Source organism: Falco cherrug, chromosome 10 (assembly GCF_023634085.1).
Source record: "Falco cherrug isolate bFalChe1 chromosome 10, bFalChe1.pri, whole genome shotgun sequence".
NCBI classification, from domain to species: Eukaryota; Metazoa; Chordata; class Aves; order Falconiformes; family Falconidae; genus Falco; species Falco cherrug.
This window is the reverse complement of record NC_073706.1, coordinates 11,687,910-11,706,455: the sequence shown is the minus strand read 5'-3', so window position 1 is coordinate 11,706,455 and position 18,546 is coordinate 11,687,910. Positions and strand designations below refer to the sequence as shown.

The window sequence follows — 18,546 nt, the reverse complement described above, 5'->3', positions numbered from 1 at the left end:
CCGCCCCGCCGCCCTTTAAATGCGGGGCCCGGTGCCGCGCTGTGGGGGGAGGTGCTGCCGCCAGCATGGCCGGGCTGCCCCGCCTGGCCTCGCTGGCCTTCCTGCTGCTCGGCGGCTGCCTCGGCCCCTGCCCGCCCGCCCGCGCCGGCCTCCACTTCAGGGAGGGGCAGCGCTGCTACCGGCCGGCGCGCAAGGCCGCCGCGCTGAGGTGAGCCGAGCCGAGCGCCCCGGCGCTGCCGGACCCCCCGGGCGGCGCGGCGCCGGGGAGCGCGGGGGCGGCCGTGGGAGAGGCTCCCTGGGGAGGAGGCTCCGCGGGGCAGCCCGGCCCCGCTGCTGGGGGGTGGGCATCGCCCTGGGGCAGCCGCGTCCCTCTGCGGGCGGGCGCAGGGATCTCCCCGGGGCGGCCCTGGCCCCAGCTGCTGGGGAGGGGGCGGGGGGGCGGCCGCGCTGCTGGGGGGGCAGTGGGTACCCATCTCCCCGGGGCAGCCCTGGCCCCGCTGCTGGGGAGGGGGCGTGGGCGGGCAGCCCCGGTCCCGCCGGTGGGAGGGAGGCAGGGATCCCCCCGGGGCAGCCGGGCGGCCCCGCTGCTGGGGGTGGGGGCGGGGGGGTCCCCCCGGCCGCCGGGCGGCCTCGTGACGGCGCGGGCGGTGGCCGGTCACGCTGCCCGCGGTCACGTGTCCGCGCCGCCGAGCCCCGCGGTGGGTGGGTTCCCGCTCCCCGCGTGCCGGCGGGGGGGGCGGGGCACCAGCCGCTGCTCCCGCCCCCTGGCAGGACCTACCCCCGCCCGCACGAGTACCTGGACGTGGCTGCGCTGCCCCGGAGCTGGGACTGGAGGAACGTGAACGGCGTCAACTACGCCAGCGCCACGCGGAACCAGCACATCCCGCAGTACTGCGGCTCCTGCTGGGCCCACGGCAGCACCAGCGCCCTGGCAGGTACGGGGGGCTGGCGGCGGGCCCTGCGCAGGGCGGGTCCTCGGCCCATAGCATCGCTGGTCTGAGGAAGAGGTGCCAAAGTACTGCAGTGACTAACGCAGCAAAAGCAGAGGTGGAGACGTCTGTGATAGAGCAGGAACGGCGCGAGCTGCCAGGCTGAAGGCAGGGAGGCTTGGCTGCAGCAGGGAAGGCGATCAGAGCGAGGCTGTCCCCTCAGCATGGCATGAGGAGGGAACACTGGTGCGGTTGAACAGCACTTTGCAGGAGCAATGCGTTCCCAGCTCCGGTCAAACTGCTGCTTAGGGCCTGCAGTAAGAACTGGGTTTTCCACCCCTCTTGGAGCTGCGGTGACGGTAGCAGCAGATGCAAAGGCAGTTACCGTATCGCCTTCCCTTCTGCGGTACCTCGGCCGGCTGCACTGCATCTCCTGCAGCGATGCCTGGGTGTGAGGAAACAAAAGGAGTTGCCTCTGGTGGGAAAAGCCCGCAGGGTGCCGGTTTCAAGAGCCCTGTGACAGAGATGAACTGACTACCATGCACAGAGACAGATAACTTTCTATCAGCCTTTTTCTTGGGAAGGGGGTGGGAGGAGGGTTCAGTCAGAAATATTTTCTCCAGAGAATATGTTATCATTTCCATCTGACAGTAATGTGCTGCAGTACTGTTTGCATAGGGAGGCTGTAAGAGGATTAACTGTGAAGGAGAAATAGAGGAAACTGTAGAAATGGGAAGACAACGCAGCTGTGAGCAGACAGCAGGAATCATGAAGGATCTGTTCTGAAGCAGTACAAGAACAGACACATACATGAAACCTGCCACAATGTAGTGAAGTACTAGGATAAATAAATACAGCAACTTCTTAATTACATTGGTTAAAACTGTCTATATAAGGGTATGCCAATATCTGCATTTTTGTAAGTATAAAAGATTGATTTTAAAAAATCCAGATATTTTTTAACTGCTGTGAAAACTTAAAGCATTAATTTCTTCTCTTGTTGCTGGAAGACTAGGCTGGGAAAATACCTCCCAGTTATGTCAAGTATAGTTGAATGCTGTTACTACTAATGGGATTAAAAGTACTACGGTGGCATCAGTTAAGACTGTGCACTGTGAGAAGCAGTTTATAAATACTCATCAGGAAGCTTTTCTGCCAAGTAAGCTCATTGTTTCTGACAAAATAAGGCAGCAGGGTGGCAATGCCTGTCTGAGATGACTGGGTAACAGTGAGGAGGTACTCCTGAAAGCTTTTCCTTGCTTTAAGTTTGTGAAGACCATGTCTCAGAGCCAGAGACCTGGGCTTGTAACTCTCTGCATGGGTTTATGCATAAATCTTTGCTCCTGTAAAAGAGGCTAGTGAGAGGTGGGTTTACGATGTGTGTTTGAAAACTCTTTGCCATCAAAGCCAGGAAACCGTTCTGGAAGTTTTCAGAAGCTGTGACTCAAAAGAGGTCTAGGGCACTTCAAGGCTTTAAACAGATCTTACTCATCTGCGTATTTCTGCTGAGTTTTTAATGGAAAAAACTTACAATGGAAACCCACAATAATAGCTGTGCCTGCCTGTTTGAGCTGGGTCACGTTATGTGCCTTGCTGCTGACAGTAGAGGCTTTTCCAACCACCAGTACTGTTGCTTGCGCACAGTTCCAAGCTCAATGAAGGAAACACACTGTAGCCACCCACATACTCCATTAACAAAACTATTTCTTATCCTTACAGATAGAATCAACATAAAGAGAAAAGGTGCATGGCCTTCTGCCTACCTCTCTGTTCAGAATGTGATTGATTGTGCTGACGCAGGATCCTGTGAAGGTGGAGACCACTCAGGTGTTTGGAAGTACGCCCATGACCATGGCATTCCAGATGAGACCTGCAACAACTACCAAGCTAAGGATCAAAGTATGATGCCTATTTGCTTTGCTGTAAGGCTGATTCATCCCGGGTTTAGCAGATCCTAATATATATGAAAAAGATAGTTTCCTGGGTTTTCAGTGTACTGGTTCCTGCCTTTCAGTGTAGTACCTGCCATTTAACTGACAGAACAGGTTTTTCTTTACAGGCTTGCACGTGTCTCTCTTTACTCTAGCCAGACAGCATAGCATTAAATCATGCCCAGACAAGTTTGCACAACTTAATCTCTTAAGTCTGTGATATACAATCTCTAATGTACTGAAATATGTACAAGTGTCACCTCAAGCTAAACAAAGGAGAAGTGTAGCCTTTGTCTGGTCATGTATGACTGGAATAGTTCCTCTATTTATAGAGAAGTGCATCTGAAACATTTCCTCATCAAAGCACTTATGCCTATGAAGTAAAGAATAATTAATGATTTTAGGGACTTTAGGTATGGTTTCCAGAAAGGTTTCCATACCATTTAGTTCACCAGAGAGAGTATGTATTGGTAATTACTCTTTGTTATTAATATCTGCCTCAAATAAGGAAAAAAAAGCTTAGTGTCATATCATTAATTCACTTGAAAAGTATTCTCTTGCAGTGATAATGTCACTTTTGTTTTGTAGAGTGTAAAAAGTTTAACCAGTGTGGAACTTGTGTCACTTTTGGAGAATGCCACGTGATAAAAAACTACACTCTCTGGAAAGTTGCAGACTATGGGTCAGTCAGTGGAAGAGAAAAAATGATGGCAGAAATCTATGCTAATGGACCAATTAGGTAAAAAAAAAAAATCTTGAATGGTAAAAAGAAAATGTTTACTAGTAATATGGGGATTGAAGTACTTGAAACTCAGTCTTAATGCCTGAAGTGTACTTCTCCACTCTAGCATGCATTGGCTGCTCTGCACTAATATGCCGACTTCAGCTTGTTTGTAGATAAATGCAAGAAAACCAATTGATTTTTAGCCCTGCTCTGATCCCCTTGTATAAAAAAGGCTTTCTCCATTTTATTACAGCTGTGGCATAATGGCTACTGAAAAGTTGGATGCTTACGCTGGAGGACTTTATACAGAGTACAACCCCTCACCTGAAGTGAATCACATTGTATCTGTGGCTGGCTGGGGTGTAGAAAATGGAACGGAATACTGGATTGTTCGTAACTCATGGGGTGAACCCTGGGTAAGGAAACATGGGAACAAGCACATTTGCACAATAACTTTAAAGGAAAGAAAATGGGGTTTTTCACTTGCAAACAGGAAGCTGCAAAGCTAGCCTGTGGATAGGAAAAGTAAACATTTCTTTAGCAACTAAAAAAATGCAACCTAATTAATCTAAGACAAGGATATTCAGTCAAAGTTACTTGAGTAATGTCAACTCAATCCCAAATGCTACCCTTTCATGGACTGGCAGCTAGCTCCTGTTACAGGCAACTATAAATTATTGTTAGTTGTAGGAAAAAATGAAGTCACATACCCAGAACAGATAGGTGGATGTAAATCCACCAAAGCAGGTTGCCCTTGGAACCCAGTGTTACACTTCATCTTGACTGAATTCCTACATTCACTTAAAGCATCCATATTTGGAAGACAGAACCAACTCAACAGCATGCATTTTCTATAGTTATGTTTTCTAATATACAATGCAAATTCATTCTTTACAGGGTGAAAGAGGCTGGCTGAGAATTGTGACGAGTGCATATAAAGGTGGAAGAGGAGCAGAGTACAATCTTGCTATTGAAGAGGACTGTGCATATGGAGATGCAGTACTTCCTTGATGCTGTATGGTACATCTTTCAGTTTAGGAACTACTTTGTTTGGAAGCCTCCCAGCACAACCTTTTTCTGTTTAAAGAATAGTAGTCTAAATTACAGTTCAAGACTGTCAGGCAGTTTTGCAAAATTAGCCTGGACAGCAACACACAAGGTCTTCAAAGTATAAATACAGAGCTGCCTTTAGATAATTATTTACAATTTAAAGTAATTTACCCATGAAAAAGCTGTCTGCCTTGATGCACAGTATTTAAACTGTATTGACTTAATCACAGAAACTGTATATGCAAACCTATTTTTTAAAAATAAATTATGCAGACATACTGGGAAGGAAAAAGTATACTCAATATTTGGGTCTTGAGCCTGTATTAAATTCTCTGACAGTATTGAGGAAATAGTCTGGACATGATATATTAAAAAACTAAATCCTCTTGTTTCCTTGGCCTCCTGGTTAAACGTTGTCGGAAGCCTCATAATGTAGTTCCTTTTATCCAACCACAATGATGTATCAGGAATTACTTTTATCAAACCAACCAAAATGATGTATCAGGAATTACTTTGATCAAAAGACCGAGTACGTCTAGGTTATTTAATTAGTCTTGTATTTGTTCAAATTCCTTTCTTTAATATGTAATTGGCTGTGCTATTTTTCTTCTTGAGGCAAAGTATAAATTGCCACAACTTAGGTCTCCACTAATTTGAAGAAAGGTAGAAAATTCTCTTCCTTAGTAACTGGCTCAGTTTTAAGTGGCAAATGTTACTAAATGGCACTGTTAATTGCACTTAATAAACAGACTTTTTATCTTATGTGACTATGTATATTAGAAGAGCATATTAATACATGTCTTCTATTTGCTGCCCCACAGCAGCCCTCAGTGTGGTGCTTTCTGTTGGTACCTGGAAAGGTGCTGGTAACACACCTCTGTTTCAGCTACTGCTGAGCAGCGCTCGCCCAGCACCCAGCCTGGCTGCACCATTCCCCCTCACCAGTAGGCTGGAGGGGGGGGGAGGGCAGGATCGTGGGAGGAGACAGAGCCACCTGACCTAAACTGATACTCCATACTATGAGACATTATCTGCTCAGATATAAAAGCTAAGAGAAACAGGGGGCAGTCCCAATTTTTTGTATGCTGATGTTTGTCTTCTGGAGCAGGAAGTGGCCAAACATCATCAGCTACTGGGAGCAGAGAATAACATCTTTTGTTTTCCTTTGCTTCCATAATCTTTGCTATTGCTTCATTAAACTACCCTTATCCACAACTTTTTTTTTCCATCTTATTTTCTCTCTCCATTCCATTCTGCTGAGGGGAGGGATGGAGCAGCTTGGCAGGCACCTGCTGTCCAGCCTAGCTCAACCCACCACACTGTTGTGCCAAGCCAGCAGTTTCTCATGGTAGACCAGCTACCCAAAGCTTACCTGGCCTGGTACTGCTTTTACTGGACACTTGTGGAAGGGTGGGTTAACAACACAGTCTATGCAGCAACTATCATAGTTCAAACAGCAATCTGAGATAAATTAATTACACTACCTTTACCCACACTGGAGATTAAAATGCAAGCTACAAGGAAGCATCTAATGTCAACATGCAAGAGAAGAGGCATTCAGATGCTGCAGAACAGCACTTTTAAATGTCCATCTCCACAAACTACCATAAATCACATCAACTTGTGAATTATGCCTCACTCAAACCTGTAAGTTAAAGCTTTTTAGTGGTGCAGAGGAGGAAAAAAAAATTTCCAGAAACTCTTTATTTGCTACCTTATTTGCACAGTTTCTGCAACTTGGTTTTACAAGCTTGCTCCTAAATAAGAAAGTAAGTTTGGCAGAATGGTGAAGACCCACAACAGTGTAAGACTGCCAGTGTCTACAGTGAAGTAGAGGTGGATTCTGATCATTTAGGTTTCAAACAGCACAGCTTTTCCTATTGTGATAACATGTTTTAGACCTCAGGTTAGGCCATATTCCAGTGGGCTAGGAGACTTTTCTGGTTGATACAGGCTTCCTACATACAAGAATCATACTCTAATCATTAGGTGTTTGTATCTCTCTCACCCACCATTCACCTCTTAAGCACAGAAGACACATTTAAATCTAGGCAAAAGACAGAATTCCATCTGCCTCCTTGGCTCTGCTTTACCACAGCAAAATGACTCTGTAGCGCCAATAAGGATTAATTCTGCCAAGCTGCAGTGCCTGCTCTAACTGAAGGTTCCAGGGAGACAAGAACATGGTAGTATGACTGTACCAATCACAGCATCATGAAATTTTTAACTAGTTAAAAACCATCTACGTGGGTAAGTGCAGAAGAACGTTAAGTGGTTAGAGGAAGCAATACCAAGCTTGAATACAGAGGAAAGCAAAAGTATACCTTGTTTAAATTGCTGGCAAATTTGCAATAGGGACAGGAACAATGCTCTTGATTATCAATAAAAGATGATGCAGGGTTATGTCTCAAAATAAAACTCTATAGAGCAAAATGTTTCTGCAGTTAATTCCACAAAGAAAGGAGGTCAGGAGCTACAGAGAGCCAAACTTGTACACCAGTTCTACTTAAAATATGAAAAACAAGTCTCGAACCAGTTTAAACAGCAACAGCTAGAATTACAGTACATCTTCTATTCAAAGATATGCAAAGATGTTCAGAACAGCTGCTGCAGGAGCAAGTTTTGCCCCTTTCAGAAAGGCGGTGCTTTAGGTTGATTAGAGCACCGTAAGTGGTGCTGTGGTAAGCTCAGTCACTGTGAAGTACGTAGGTGAGGGACCAGCTGAAGAAAAGGAAAATGCAATCCTTTTCATGAGGAGTAAAGAATCTATACAGTTGGCTACTGTCTCAAGAATTACCATAGCAGCTTAAGAGTTCCCAGTCATGAAGTACTGGCAACAGAGAAGAACAAAGTGATTCCCTTCTTACATTTACAGGCAGTTAGGACTTACAACATCAGCATCTTTTAGAAAGCAGGTTCTTCAGAAACAGATGTGCTTGTCTCTACCCCTCACTTTTAAACAAACAGTATTTGCCTGCACAAAGAGAAATCCAGCCCAATGAACAGAAAGAAAGAGTGGTCTTAATGAAAGAAACCTCTGGAAAAGAGAAAACCTTTATTTAAAGGTAAATTATAATCTTGGGTGTACCCCCCACTGTTTGGCATCAACCAGGAAAGAGTAGAGAAGTATAAAAACCGAGCACAACAAGCAGTAATGAAATAATTCACATATTCATATTTTTGGAGAGCAGAATTCTGACATGGTAATGAAACTTACCAGTAACACTGGATGCTTCTATTTAACAAAAAAATAGATTCTGACAGATAACACACTCACATAGGAATAATCTGTTAATATAAAACTAACTTTGACCGTTACAAATCCACTTCTGTTACACAAAGTTTGCTTCATAGCAGTAAATACGTAAGACATTTAGAACTCTAGTATAATGCAAAGGTAAGAAAGAGGCATTGCAGCTTCTCTGCAGCACAGAGCTAACACACAAACTCCTTTTTCACAACTCACAACATCAAAACCTAGAGCATGAGATCTAGTCTTCAAAGAACTGCAAAGTGTTTTTAGTAGGAACTACCTTCCGTATTCTTCAGGTTTTATTTATTACACAAAGGATCAGTGACAAACTCTGCAAGTAACCAAAATAACATTCTTTGAAATAAATCTGTTTCTTTCCTGCTATCGCTTTCAGAATATTCAGATTTATACCAACTTGTGTAACAGAAAACCCTTCAGTATTATTCCATTTTCCAAAGTACATCAACAGTCCTCTGATATGAAGCTCAAGGTCACCATGCAAGTCAAACAAATGCCCTTTGACCCCTTCTTCCTTGTTTTGGATTTTTTTGGGTTTTGTTGGAGGTTTTGGGGTTTTTTTGCTGCTGTGTTGCCCAGTCATGGAACCTTAATGGTGGAGAGCCTGGCAAAGTAGTGATCATATGGTCTGCATTCTTGATATTTTCCACTGTTTAGTTCATCATAATAAAGTTAGATTTGCAATGAGCTTAAAAGAAAAAAGTGAAAGAAAGTGTTCAGTACATTACTCTGATTTATCTGTTTGCATGTGGCTTTCTGCATTATATAAATATAATTAGGATTTTAGGGTCCGGACAGATGTTTTTGTTTTAGGGTAGGAGTGTATTACGACGACTATTTCCCTTCCTATCCTTTCCTTACTACAATGCTAGTTCTCAAAAGGCAGTATTTGTCTCCAAGTTCCTCACTACTACCCAGAGATTCTTGATTACAGGAAAATTGCTAAACACAGGCCCCTAAAAGGGAAGTTATCTATAAAAACATCTGGCAAGCATTCCTATTTTTAGCAATCCTCCTCCTAAACACTATTTTCAAGTTGTAACAAACACCAACAGAAGCAGGTACACAAGGAATAGCTGTGACTTACCTATAAATTCAGTGACAGGATCATGTTCGCCTTCTGTTTTAATAGTACCTGCAATACTTTCATTCTCCAAGATAGGAAGAAAAAGCTGTACAAAGTCTGAGGTATATGGAGGAGCAATCACATCTAGCACCTGAAGCAGCAGACAAAAATGGATTATTCTTCCAGTTAGAGGGGTCGTTAAGGGTAATTTTTAATTTACGATACTAGTCTTGAAAGCATACAGTCAGTTGCACTTAAGACCCCTTGTTCTCCAGACAATTAATTATATATTCTTGTGGTCCACTATCCAGTACCATAATACTTTCAGAAGTCAGGAGTCAGTAGGACTAAGCCACATCCTAGCAAATACTGATACTACATACATTTCTCAGAATCCAATCTCGAATCTTGAAATATTTTTGAATCTGAGGCAAGCTGATTTAATATCCAAACACATACAACTGATACTAAAGTTTCATTCTGTATGTTAGTAAACACAATTTTTCTGCTGACCTCTGTAACAAAGTATCTGATGAGAGAGATGTCTGTATCCAGCTTCTCCAGGCATTTGCGGATATAGCTGACAACAGGTAGGACATAACCTCGACTGAGTAAGTGCACCATTCTATCCAAGAGAGTCTTCTTCAATTCCAGCTGACGGCATGGGGAGGGAAGAACCAACAGGTTAGAACTTCCTCTCAAAAGTGTGCAGTTTTTATTGCTCATTCTTACTGATTCAATATCTGCTACGTGCATTTTAACCATAACCATGTTCCTAAATTAAACTCTTAAAACTGCTGAGACAGAAAAAAAGCTATTATCTTGAGTAAGTGTCACAAACACGAAGGAACACAAATACCGAATCCTTTGAGAATCACCTGCTCCATTACATCAAGCTGCGAATGTTCTGTTTCGAAGAGCTTGACGAGAAGTTGTAGAACTTGGGGATGAAGCAGCTGATGGCATGTACTAATCTGCAAAGAATACAGTAAAGTTAGAGCCTCAGAACTTCAATTTAAAACCCAATGCACCAGTGTTTATTAGCTAAGTTTACAGTGATGTACAGTGCCTGATGTAACGGTCTTTTAGAAAAGTATTCCACCATTGCTTTCTCGGATGCCTACGTTTCCCTAGGGTAAATAATGCTGAGCTGACAAAACCAAATCATTAACTCTGGATAGCAACAGATTCATCTCTGTATACCTACTTACTGAAAGTGAAGGCTACTCAGTGAACTGGATGTAATTCCAGTTATGAGCATCAAAACTTTTCTTACTTTCCAGCAAGGTTTTATATGTACACTTTTACCTCATCCAATAATGCCAGATGAACTGGAGTGTGATCTGTCTGCAGCTGGAAATACCGTGGTTCTGACACTGTCCAATCAACCCACTTTAATACACCCATTGCCACCACCGGGAACCTGTAGAAAAAGAGATCACTTTAGCACAGGAGCATTGGCTGGGGGGCGGGGGGGAAGCTGGACAAAAATTGTTCTACAAAGACACTCCCCTGCTCAGCACAAAATACAAAAGATAGGCAACAAAACTGATGTACACTCCAAGTTTATTCCAGTTTATTCAGTCCTGCTATTTCATACTTTTAAGAGGAGAAAAAAAAGACACATCTATTGCTGGGAAAGCTTTATTAGGAAGACAAAGCGATCTGTCATCTTTTTCCAGTGGCAGAGAAAAGCACATTCTGTGACACAAGAAAGACAAGTTCTCAGTGAGAGCCAGAACTTATGTCCTCATGAGAGAGATTCCAAAGAGTCAGATAGAGAATTTTGAAAACTACTTTCAAGACCACACCTTCACATATTCTGCAATAAGGATGTTCTCACAGAGTGGTCCGCAAAGGTACTTCCCTTTAGCGGTACTGCATGTCCTAACTAATACTTTCCTTGCAACAGCTGGAGCTTGGGACCAGTCTCTCTGCTCACCTGATGCACTGATAGAGTGTACTCAGTTCTGCAACCAACTCCGATGCTCCTTTGTTCTCATTGCAACAGAGATTGTGAACAGTTTCAATGGCTTTTGAAGTTGACTTGAGTTCATCCTTGTTTATGCTGACCCTCTTGTTCTGAAAAATTGCAAAGTTTGAATGCAACAGTTGTCAACATACCGATGCTTTTGGCTATTTAAGGAAAGGAATTGTAACCTGTGATAGGCCTAAGATTACATCATGTTTCTCAAAATCTAGACTCAAATGCAAGTTTCAGAACTAATTCTCATTGGGATGAAGTACAAGGATGTTTGACTCTATGAAAGTGGCTAACTGATCCTTAAGGAATTAAATAAAGCAAACTCCTTTTCCTCTGAAAAGGCACATACAGGTCTAGTAGCACAGAACTGCTACTGATAGCCTTTGGGGGGAGGTGAGCAAATTCACTCGGAGCAGTCAGACTTTTGTAGACACTAGTGATCAAACAGTACTATAATTTTAGTCATTTCAGTTGAAGTCAGAAACGTTTTATATTAAACTAAGTAAACCAAGCTGGATGTATTATTTTAAAACTGAGCAACTTCACAACCATACATTTTCCTGAGCACAGTCAGGTCACTGTAGGTAAAAACAATGTTATTCACAGAACTGAACGTTACCTTTTTCCACATCTCTACTACACTCGCTGCATATGCCAGTATGTGAATGTATTTATGTTTGTGGTCCTGGTTGATCTTAGCACCTGGTTTAAACAGTGACTGCATAAAGAGGTCCAGAAAGGCAGGTACTCTAATCTGTGAAGAAAATGAATGGTTCATTAGAGCCTGAGAATTATGAAAGGTGACTAAAAATACCATTTCTGCATCTGATATACCTCACACAGAAAGAGAGATAATCCCTTGAGAGTAGGTGAGAGCTTTATGAAGACACCTAAACTTCTGACAGTAGGTGATGGTGGGGGAAACAAACAGAGTTACAGACTATATTAATAAAGTATCTAAATGTCACCATTTGTTACCAGAACCCACATTAGAACAAGACAGTGAGAAATGTGAAATGCGCCATTTAGGCCTCCTTATAAACAAGTTGCTAAACTGGGTGGCTTAGTTTGGGTTGTGGGGGTTTTATACATATATTTTTCATTAAAAGTTAATTAATTCCTTGCCATCTTTACCTTCTATTGAGGAGTTCTTTAATTATATGGGAAAAGGCAACTTGGAATGATTAGGAAAAAAAACTCCACACAAAAAAAGATCAAGAAGGTATGCAAATATCTAATGCAAAACAGAGTACAAGTAGTAGCTTCGCATTTAGACAATACCTAAAATTACACGGGGATAAGCCTGAGTGTTAACTTCTGTTTTGCGTTGGTACAGCACTTAGCAGAAGACCATCTCACATTTCTGAGTGCTGTTGTAACACAGGTGAATTTCAGAGGTTAAAAAAGATAACTACTAACCAGTTCTACTGGAGGTGGGTCCATGCTTGTAAACATTTTGAACAGGACAGTGATGTCTGCTGGATTCAGAGCTCCTTTAGACAACATCGCACCAAGAGCCTGACATGCTCGAGGATAGGAGGCTGCAGTACCCAATGCTAAAGTGATCTGACTGGCATCATGGCCTCTAGGTGAAGAGCAAACATACATAGCAACTTATTTTCTTAATTCAGACATTTTAGTTCTAGCCTCACTGAGTCAACAGGACACACCCTACTGAATGTAACGTCTTTGAGCAGAACCCCTTATCCTGGGTAATTATAGAAACAGGTCTGCATTTCCCCTTTTTGTCTCTAGCATGTTCACAGATTAAATTTTTTTTTTAAAAAAAAAAAGGTATTTTTAAACAGACAGAAACTTTCGTTCTTTGCTCCTCTGATTTCAGGTCTGCTGATACAGGACACTGAACTTTTCCGTTCTATGAATTAAAGCTTACTACTAGAACTGCTCTGTTGCAGCTAAGAATTCTCCTTTTGCAAGGTAATCAAGAAGGAGCAAGAGACAGCAGTTTACAAGTTCAGTGACTTACATTTCACTAATAATGTAACTCCCACTTACTTCTCATGAGCATATCGCTGAACCTCCTGAGCAATCCGCCTGACAGCCGACCCTCCTTGCTCTTCTTGAGCTAATATGGACATCATAGATTGAGCAAAAAGATATGTGTGTTCTCCATGGCACACCATCTTCTGTGAAAGCATGCATCAAAAATCTTACCAGTCAACAAGAAACATGCAAGTATGCTTCTGTGATTACATTGCTGTGATGGCAAAAGATTTCACTGCAATCTATTAATCAAAGGAAAAAGACCCACAACAACTGGACAAGAAAACCAAAAACCCAACAGCAAAGAAAAAAGCACAGAAAAGCATAGTATCACTATGCATTGATACCATGCAAGAAGAAATGGCTACGCTGAGAACTTTGTTTCATCAATGGCAAAACTGAGGGGAAATTCATCCTACTTATATTCAGTACTTTCTCAGCAATATTTAAAAAAGCAGAAGTACAAAGCCATCTGAAACTCATGCTATTTCACAACACAGAACATATGTGGGGTTGACTCAGATGGCAGCTTTCACACTGATGCAGATAATAAAGGAATTATTTTCATTTACTAGGGGATTGAGTAGACTGATCCTTAGATCCTGCATTAAATGAGAGACAACAGTTCTACCTTCACCTTTTTACAATCCATTTAATAAATGTAAGAAGTGTGACGTAAGCAACCCATGGAATTCTTGGTCACAGAATGATCAAAACCCATAAATTTCTATTTTTTTTAACTCAGATGTACCTTCTGTTCATAAGATTTTATAACATGTTCAAGATTCTATACATTCCTACAGTGACCTTTACATCCTAACCAGAAAGAAAAATACTGTTTTCTTTCCATAGAAAAAAAAACCCAAATGAACGCCAAGAAAAAAAAAAAAAAAAAAAAACTTACAGCAAACTCAGGGAGGTTTTTTTCAAGGTTTTCTTCACCTCCATCTAAGATTGTTGCCAGAGATGTACGCAGGACTCTGGAAAATACTTCTAGCTGCTGACATGCTGTTGAAACACTAGTTATTTCCCCTTGATATCCAGCATCAGATATAAGCTATAAAAACAAAAACATCACAGAAAACTTGTATTATTTACATTTATATTTCAGATACCCTAACAAGTTTAGAAGTACACACAGAATGTAAGATTTGCCTCTGCATACACTTACTGGAATTCACATTCACCTTTCAGACTACAGAAATGGAAAACAATTAAGACTTAGCAAAAAGAAAGTAAACCATAAAGGTATTTCAGAGCACAGCAAGAGGTAACATTCCTTCCCTGTTGCAGAATCATACAAAACTGACTGAAATGTTCCACTGCACCACAAATCCAGAATTTTCAAATACAGACCAAAGGAGAGAAAAAACCCCAAAAAACAGCAAAACAAAACAAAACAAACAATTCAAAAATCAGTACTTCAGACTCTGAAACTACACTTACTACGTGTAACTTGTAACACAATTCCTCCCAGCAACGTGTACTTGTACTGTTTTGACATTTGAATAAGTAGTACAAGTAAGAATACGTAAAAGGTACAGGCAAGATCATAGCCAATATCTGATGCCAGAAAAATTAGCTATTTTAATGGATATTCTAATCTGTCAGACTTGAGTATACTACCTTCACAGTAAAATTAAGCATTAAACAGTCGGGATGGGCTTCTGCCAACTTGTAAAAGAGATCTCTCCATGTAGTATGTGCTATCATCTGCTCAAGCCACGCTGGAGTCTAAAAAGATTAGTGCAACAGAGAGAAATGTAAGAATAACTAGTTGTCAAGATCATTAAAAGTCAGCATTTTACCTCTCAGGAGTCCTGCAAGGATTATATAGAACTTTATTACATAGGAGGATGCATTCATTTTCTAAGTTCTCTAAGCCTCTGAGGACTCCAGTGAGATACAGTTGATTTTCTAAAACCAGCTGTTTCTTAACCAAAGAGCTTTGAAGATGCAGTTTCCCTTCCCCCACCATCTACTTCATCAGATGAAGGAGTCTATGTAGGATCCACTCATGTGGAGATAGCAACACGGATTCCACGCACACCTCTCCTTCCTCTGTAAAGATGGAATCTGCTTTCCGAGGGTCAAAATGCTTGATAAGTAAGCTCTTTAAATGGTTTTCTACAGTCTCCTGAACTTGCATTGGCTCAACACCTGTATAGAAGGAATAAAAAATTTGGCAGATGCAATCTAATCAAACATGGCAGCAACATCTTAAGTTTTTCAATGAGAACAGAAACTACTCAGGAATGTATCAACACAGAGAATATGAGAAGAAAGCCACCAGTTCTACTATCAAGCCATACTGCTACAGATTTACAGATTCTCAATCTTTTTTCCTAAACGCAGACCGTTTAGGATCCCAAGCAGGTCACACTAGTCCTTTTCTCTTGCCCTCCTCATCAGTCATCTCACAAGACTATTACTGGACACAATACCAAAATGCACATTTACCTAGAACACGAAAGGGATTACTAAGGCTGGTCCACAAACCCGCCTCACTACGGGCTATAGTCCATCCTTTTAATGTGTTGGCTATCAGTAGCTTTGATAGTACAGCACACAAAGTAGTTCTACATTTCTGAAGATCTGAGGGTAGCAACTGATGATTTGTAAACAAAAGGTTATACTGGCTAAGGGACAAAGGCACCACAAGAAATGCTAAATGCATCTTGCAAAAGGCTGCTTAAGAATTCATAAGCAGACTGGTAACATAGAATTCTTGTTTCAGAGAATACAGGCATCTGTATAAGAACCTTCTGTCTAACCACTGATCCACTGAAAGGGAACAATAACTAGTTACTTATTTTTTCAAGATTTATTATACAATAACTAGTACAAAATATCAAACACTGCTAACACCATCAACATCAGGTGTCACGAACAGTACCCTTGCCCTTGTGCATGAAAACAAAAACTAAAATTTATGTAGTTGCTTCAACTAGATTACCCTTTACGATAGTTTGTGAGCATTTCAAAGCATTCATCAAGACTACTTCATTTATTCTACAAGTGGAATAAACATATTATAAAAAGTTTAGTCACATACATGATGACAATTTTATAATGATCCACTTCCCGAGTATGATCAAATTTGCCGCCAATTAAGGCATTTCTGACAAAACAAAGGCCACAGATGCAAACTACACCGTATCGCTTATTGTACCTGTTTGAATGAGCCACTCTGCCAGCAAATTTACAGTCTGTGCCACTGCAGTGTAGTTTTCAGAGAGGAGCTGGATAACATTCTCTGGAGAACCTCCTGCTTGGAAATACCTGATGGAAGGATGACAAAAGAACTATTTGAAAGTCATATTAAAAATAAACCAACCAACTGAACTCTAAACAGAAGGAAAAGAATAATGACTTTTACGCATTTCCAGACATGCTTCCGCGCGATGTGACAACACTGCACCAGTCACACAGGTAAGATGCACAACGCACACGTAAGGCCACACCCACACTCACCTCTTTAACGTGTTAAATATTGAGGGCTCCATTATATAGTCAGGGGTTGAAAATTTCTTCAGGCATTCCTGCTGGACTTCGGCATCATCTTCTCCCTCCCCATCCTCATCGTCTTGCTATTCTTAAGCACAGTCGAGTCAGCGCCCGGCCCGGCTCCGCCCGCGCCCCCGCACTTGGGCCGGGTTTGCCCGCAGGCCCCAGCTCGCCCCGGGCCCGCCGCTGCCCGGCACGCGCGGCGCCTCAGGGACCAGACGCCAACCCGGGCCCGCCCGCTGCTTCCCGCCTCAGCCCCGGGCGCGGCGCCCCCCGCCCGCGGAACGGGAGGGCCCGGCAGTCCCTCCGCGCACCCAAGCGGCACCCCCGGGGCCCCTCCGCCCCACAGGCCCGCGCCGAGCCGCCGGCTCCCGCCGCGCACCGGGCAGCCCCGCGCTCACCGTCCCCCCGTCCGCCTCGCTGCCCCACTCGGCCGCGCTGCCTTCGAAGTAATCCGCGTCCTCCATGGCTGCCCCCGCCCCGCCCCGCGCCGAAGGAGCCGCGGCGGCGGCCGGGACCAGGCCGCGATCGCCCCCGGGGCGGAGCGGCGCGTAATGGCGGGCGGCGGGAGGGCGGAGCGGCGGGCGGGGCCGGGCCGGGCGAGGGCCCGCGGCGGCGGCGCTGGGAGCGAGGGGAGGCCGTGGCTTGGCACCCGGAACCGTTGTGCCGCCTCGGGGCGGTGGGTGCCCCCCCGGGTGTCCCCCGCCCCCGGCGAGCTAACGGCAGCCGGTGGCAGCGCGGCCCGTGCCGCCGGGGCGGCCGCTGCCTGGCCGGAGCTGGCGGCGGCGGGTGTCGGTGAGTTACGGCTGAGACCGCCCGGCAGCGGCGGGTAAAATAAACCACGGAAACGCTAAATACGGCCCGGTGGCGGTGCCGGGAGGCGGCGTGCCGGGGCCCCGCCCGAGCAGCCCTGCCCCGTTAGGCACTGCCGGGGCGCCACGGCAGGTGGCCGTCAGAGGGGACACAACGAAAGACGGCGGGGAGAAGCAGCCCAGGGAACGGTGACAGCAAAGTTCCCTGCCCCGCACCCCCGGCCCCCAGCGCGGCGGGGCCGAGGAGGGGGGAAACCCGGCGGGAGACGCTCCCGCGTCCGGGGCGTGAGGGGGGCTAACGGTGGCAGCGAGCTGATGGCGAGGATGGTAGAACTCAAAAGCTAACAAGTAGGAGGGGAAAAAAAGGTAAAGAATGGGAAAGGTAACTTTGGTGGAATGGAAACGGTAAGATTTGAGGGCCAGATGTGAGGGGGGAAATGTTAGGGTCAGCACTGGTGTAACTGCGTACCCAAAACTTGCCAGAGAATAACACTAAATAACATTTCTGCCTTTTCTTATCGCAAACAAATTTTTCCATGGGTTACTTTTAGCCTAAGACAAAATCCTGAAGTCTTTGATCTACAAAATTCTCACTAAACCCACTGTAGTCCCTCCAGATGCCACTGCTGGCATTGCCATAAGCGGCTCCCTTGGCGGCGGCAGAGGGGTTCCCCCTTCCCATTCCCGGGGCCCTTGGGCCGTCTGTGAGCATGCAGGGCAGGATGCTGCGCAGGATTTGGTCCCCTGCACATGGAGCGGGATCCCCAGAGTGGTGGCTGTGCTGACCTCAGGACCCTGGTATCGCCCTCCTTGGGGGTGCTGAGACAGGTGGTCCCAAAGGGGGCTGGCAGAGCTGGGGTGCAGGCCCAAGGCAACAGGTCCAGAGGGCCCCCAGCGAAGGGAGGGACTAGAACGTTACAGGCAAACGAAGCGGGGTAGGGCTTAAATGAAAACTGATCCTACAATGTGACCTTGGGCGAGGAGATTGGCATTGTTGAAATGGAGGCCATGCAAAAGACACAGAGTCCCTTTGTCTCTCCTCAGACCGACTCCTGTTCTTCAGTTGTGTAAGAGTTTAACTGTGAGAAAGGGGATGGGGAGGGTGTGTTCTGGGATTTGGAGGGCAGCCAAGGGCATTGCTGATTAATTATTTAAAGATCCTTTATTCTCCTTCAGTTCCTAACTGAAAAATAGTAAAAAGCGATTACATAGTGTTCCGTGCAGTCCATGAAATCGGTTGGTAGGAAAGGCCAAAAAACCATGTTCAG

At 44.4% G+C, this 18,546-nt stretch overlaps 2 protein-coding genes across 3 annotated transcripts; one reads left to right on the top strand and one right to left on the bottom strand.

Annotated features, from left to right (window-relative positions):
• The first annotated feature begins 15 nt into the window (after window positions 1-15).
• On the top strand, window positions 16-5,396 carry CTSZ (cathepsin Z). Its single transcript, XM_055721953.1, has 6 exons — window positions 16-208; window positions 772-935; window positions 2,649-2,828; window positions 3,449-3,599; window positions 3,838-4,000; window positions 4,482-5,396. Exons 1-6 carry the CDS (start codon window positions 66-68, stop codon window positions 4,593-4,595), a joined length of 915 nt encoding a protein of 304 aa, XP_055577928.1. The 5' UTR covers window positions 16-65; the 3' UTR covers window positions 4,596-5,396.
• Window positions 5,397-7,670: 2,274 nt separating this feature from the next.
• On the bottom strand, window positions 7,671-17,064 carry NELFCD (negative elongation factor complex member C/D). 2 transcript variants are annotated; one of them, XM_055721946.1, is made up of 15 exons: window positions 16,868-17,064; window positions 16,434-16,549; window positions 16,132-16,241; window positions 15,010-15,119; window positions 14,586-14,693; window positions 13,864-14,016; window positions 12,972-13,102; window positions 12,375-12,540; window positions 11,575-11,709; window positions 10,914-11,053; window positions 10,280-10,394; window positions 9,850-9,945; window positions 9,485-9,625; window positions 8,993-9,122; window positions 7,671-8,593 (listed from the first exon to the last, which is right to left on the bottom strand). In XM_055721946.1, the coding sequence occupies exons 1-15, from the start codon at window positions 16,931-16,933 to the stop codon at window positions 8,559-8,561; spliced, it is 1,752 nt and encodes a 583-aa protein (XP_055577921.1). In that variant the 5' UTR covers window positions 16,934-17,064; the 3' UTR covers window positions 7,671-8,558. The 2 variants fall into 2 exon arrangements, with proteins under 2 accessions (XP_055577921.1, XP_055577922.1); XM_055721947.1 differs by having other exon boundaries at window positions 16,434-16,554; window positions 16,868-17,014.
• Between the last annotated feature and the right edge of the window lie 1,482 nt (window positions 17,065-18,546).

Coding starts and splice junctions, on each gene's coding strand:
- CTSZ (XM_055721953.1), top strand. CDS start 66: ATGGCCGGGCTGCCCCGCCTGGCCTCGCTGGCCTTCCTGCTGCTCGGC. Junction 936..2,648: donor CAGCACCAGCGCCCTGGCAG/GTACGGGGGGCT, acceptor TTATCCTTACAG/ATAGAATCAACATAAAGAGA. Junction 2,829..3,448: donor CTACCAAGCTAAGGATCAAA/GTATGATGCCTA, acceptor TTTGTTTTGTAG/AGTGTAAAAAGTTTAACCAG.
- NELFCD (XM_055721946.1), bottom strand. CDS start 16,933: ATGGAGGACGCGGATTACTTCGAAGGCAGCGCGGCCGAGTGGGGCAGC. Junction 11,054..11,574: donor TAGTAGAGATGTGGAAAAAG/GTAACGTTCAGT, acceptor GCAATTTTTCAG/AACAAGAGGGTCAGCATAAA. Junction 9,626..9,849: donor AGCTTGATGTAATGGAGCAG/GTGATTCTCAAA, acceptor CCATGCCGTCAG/CTGGAATTGAAGAAGACTCT.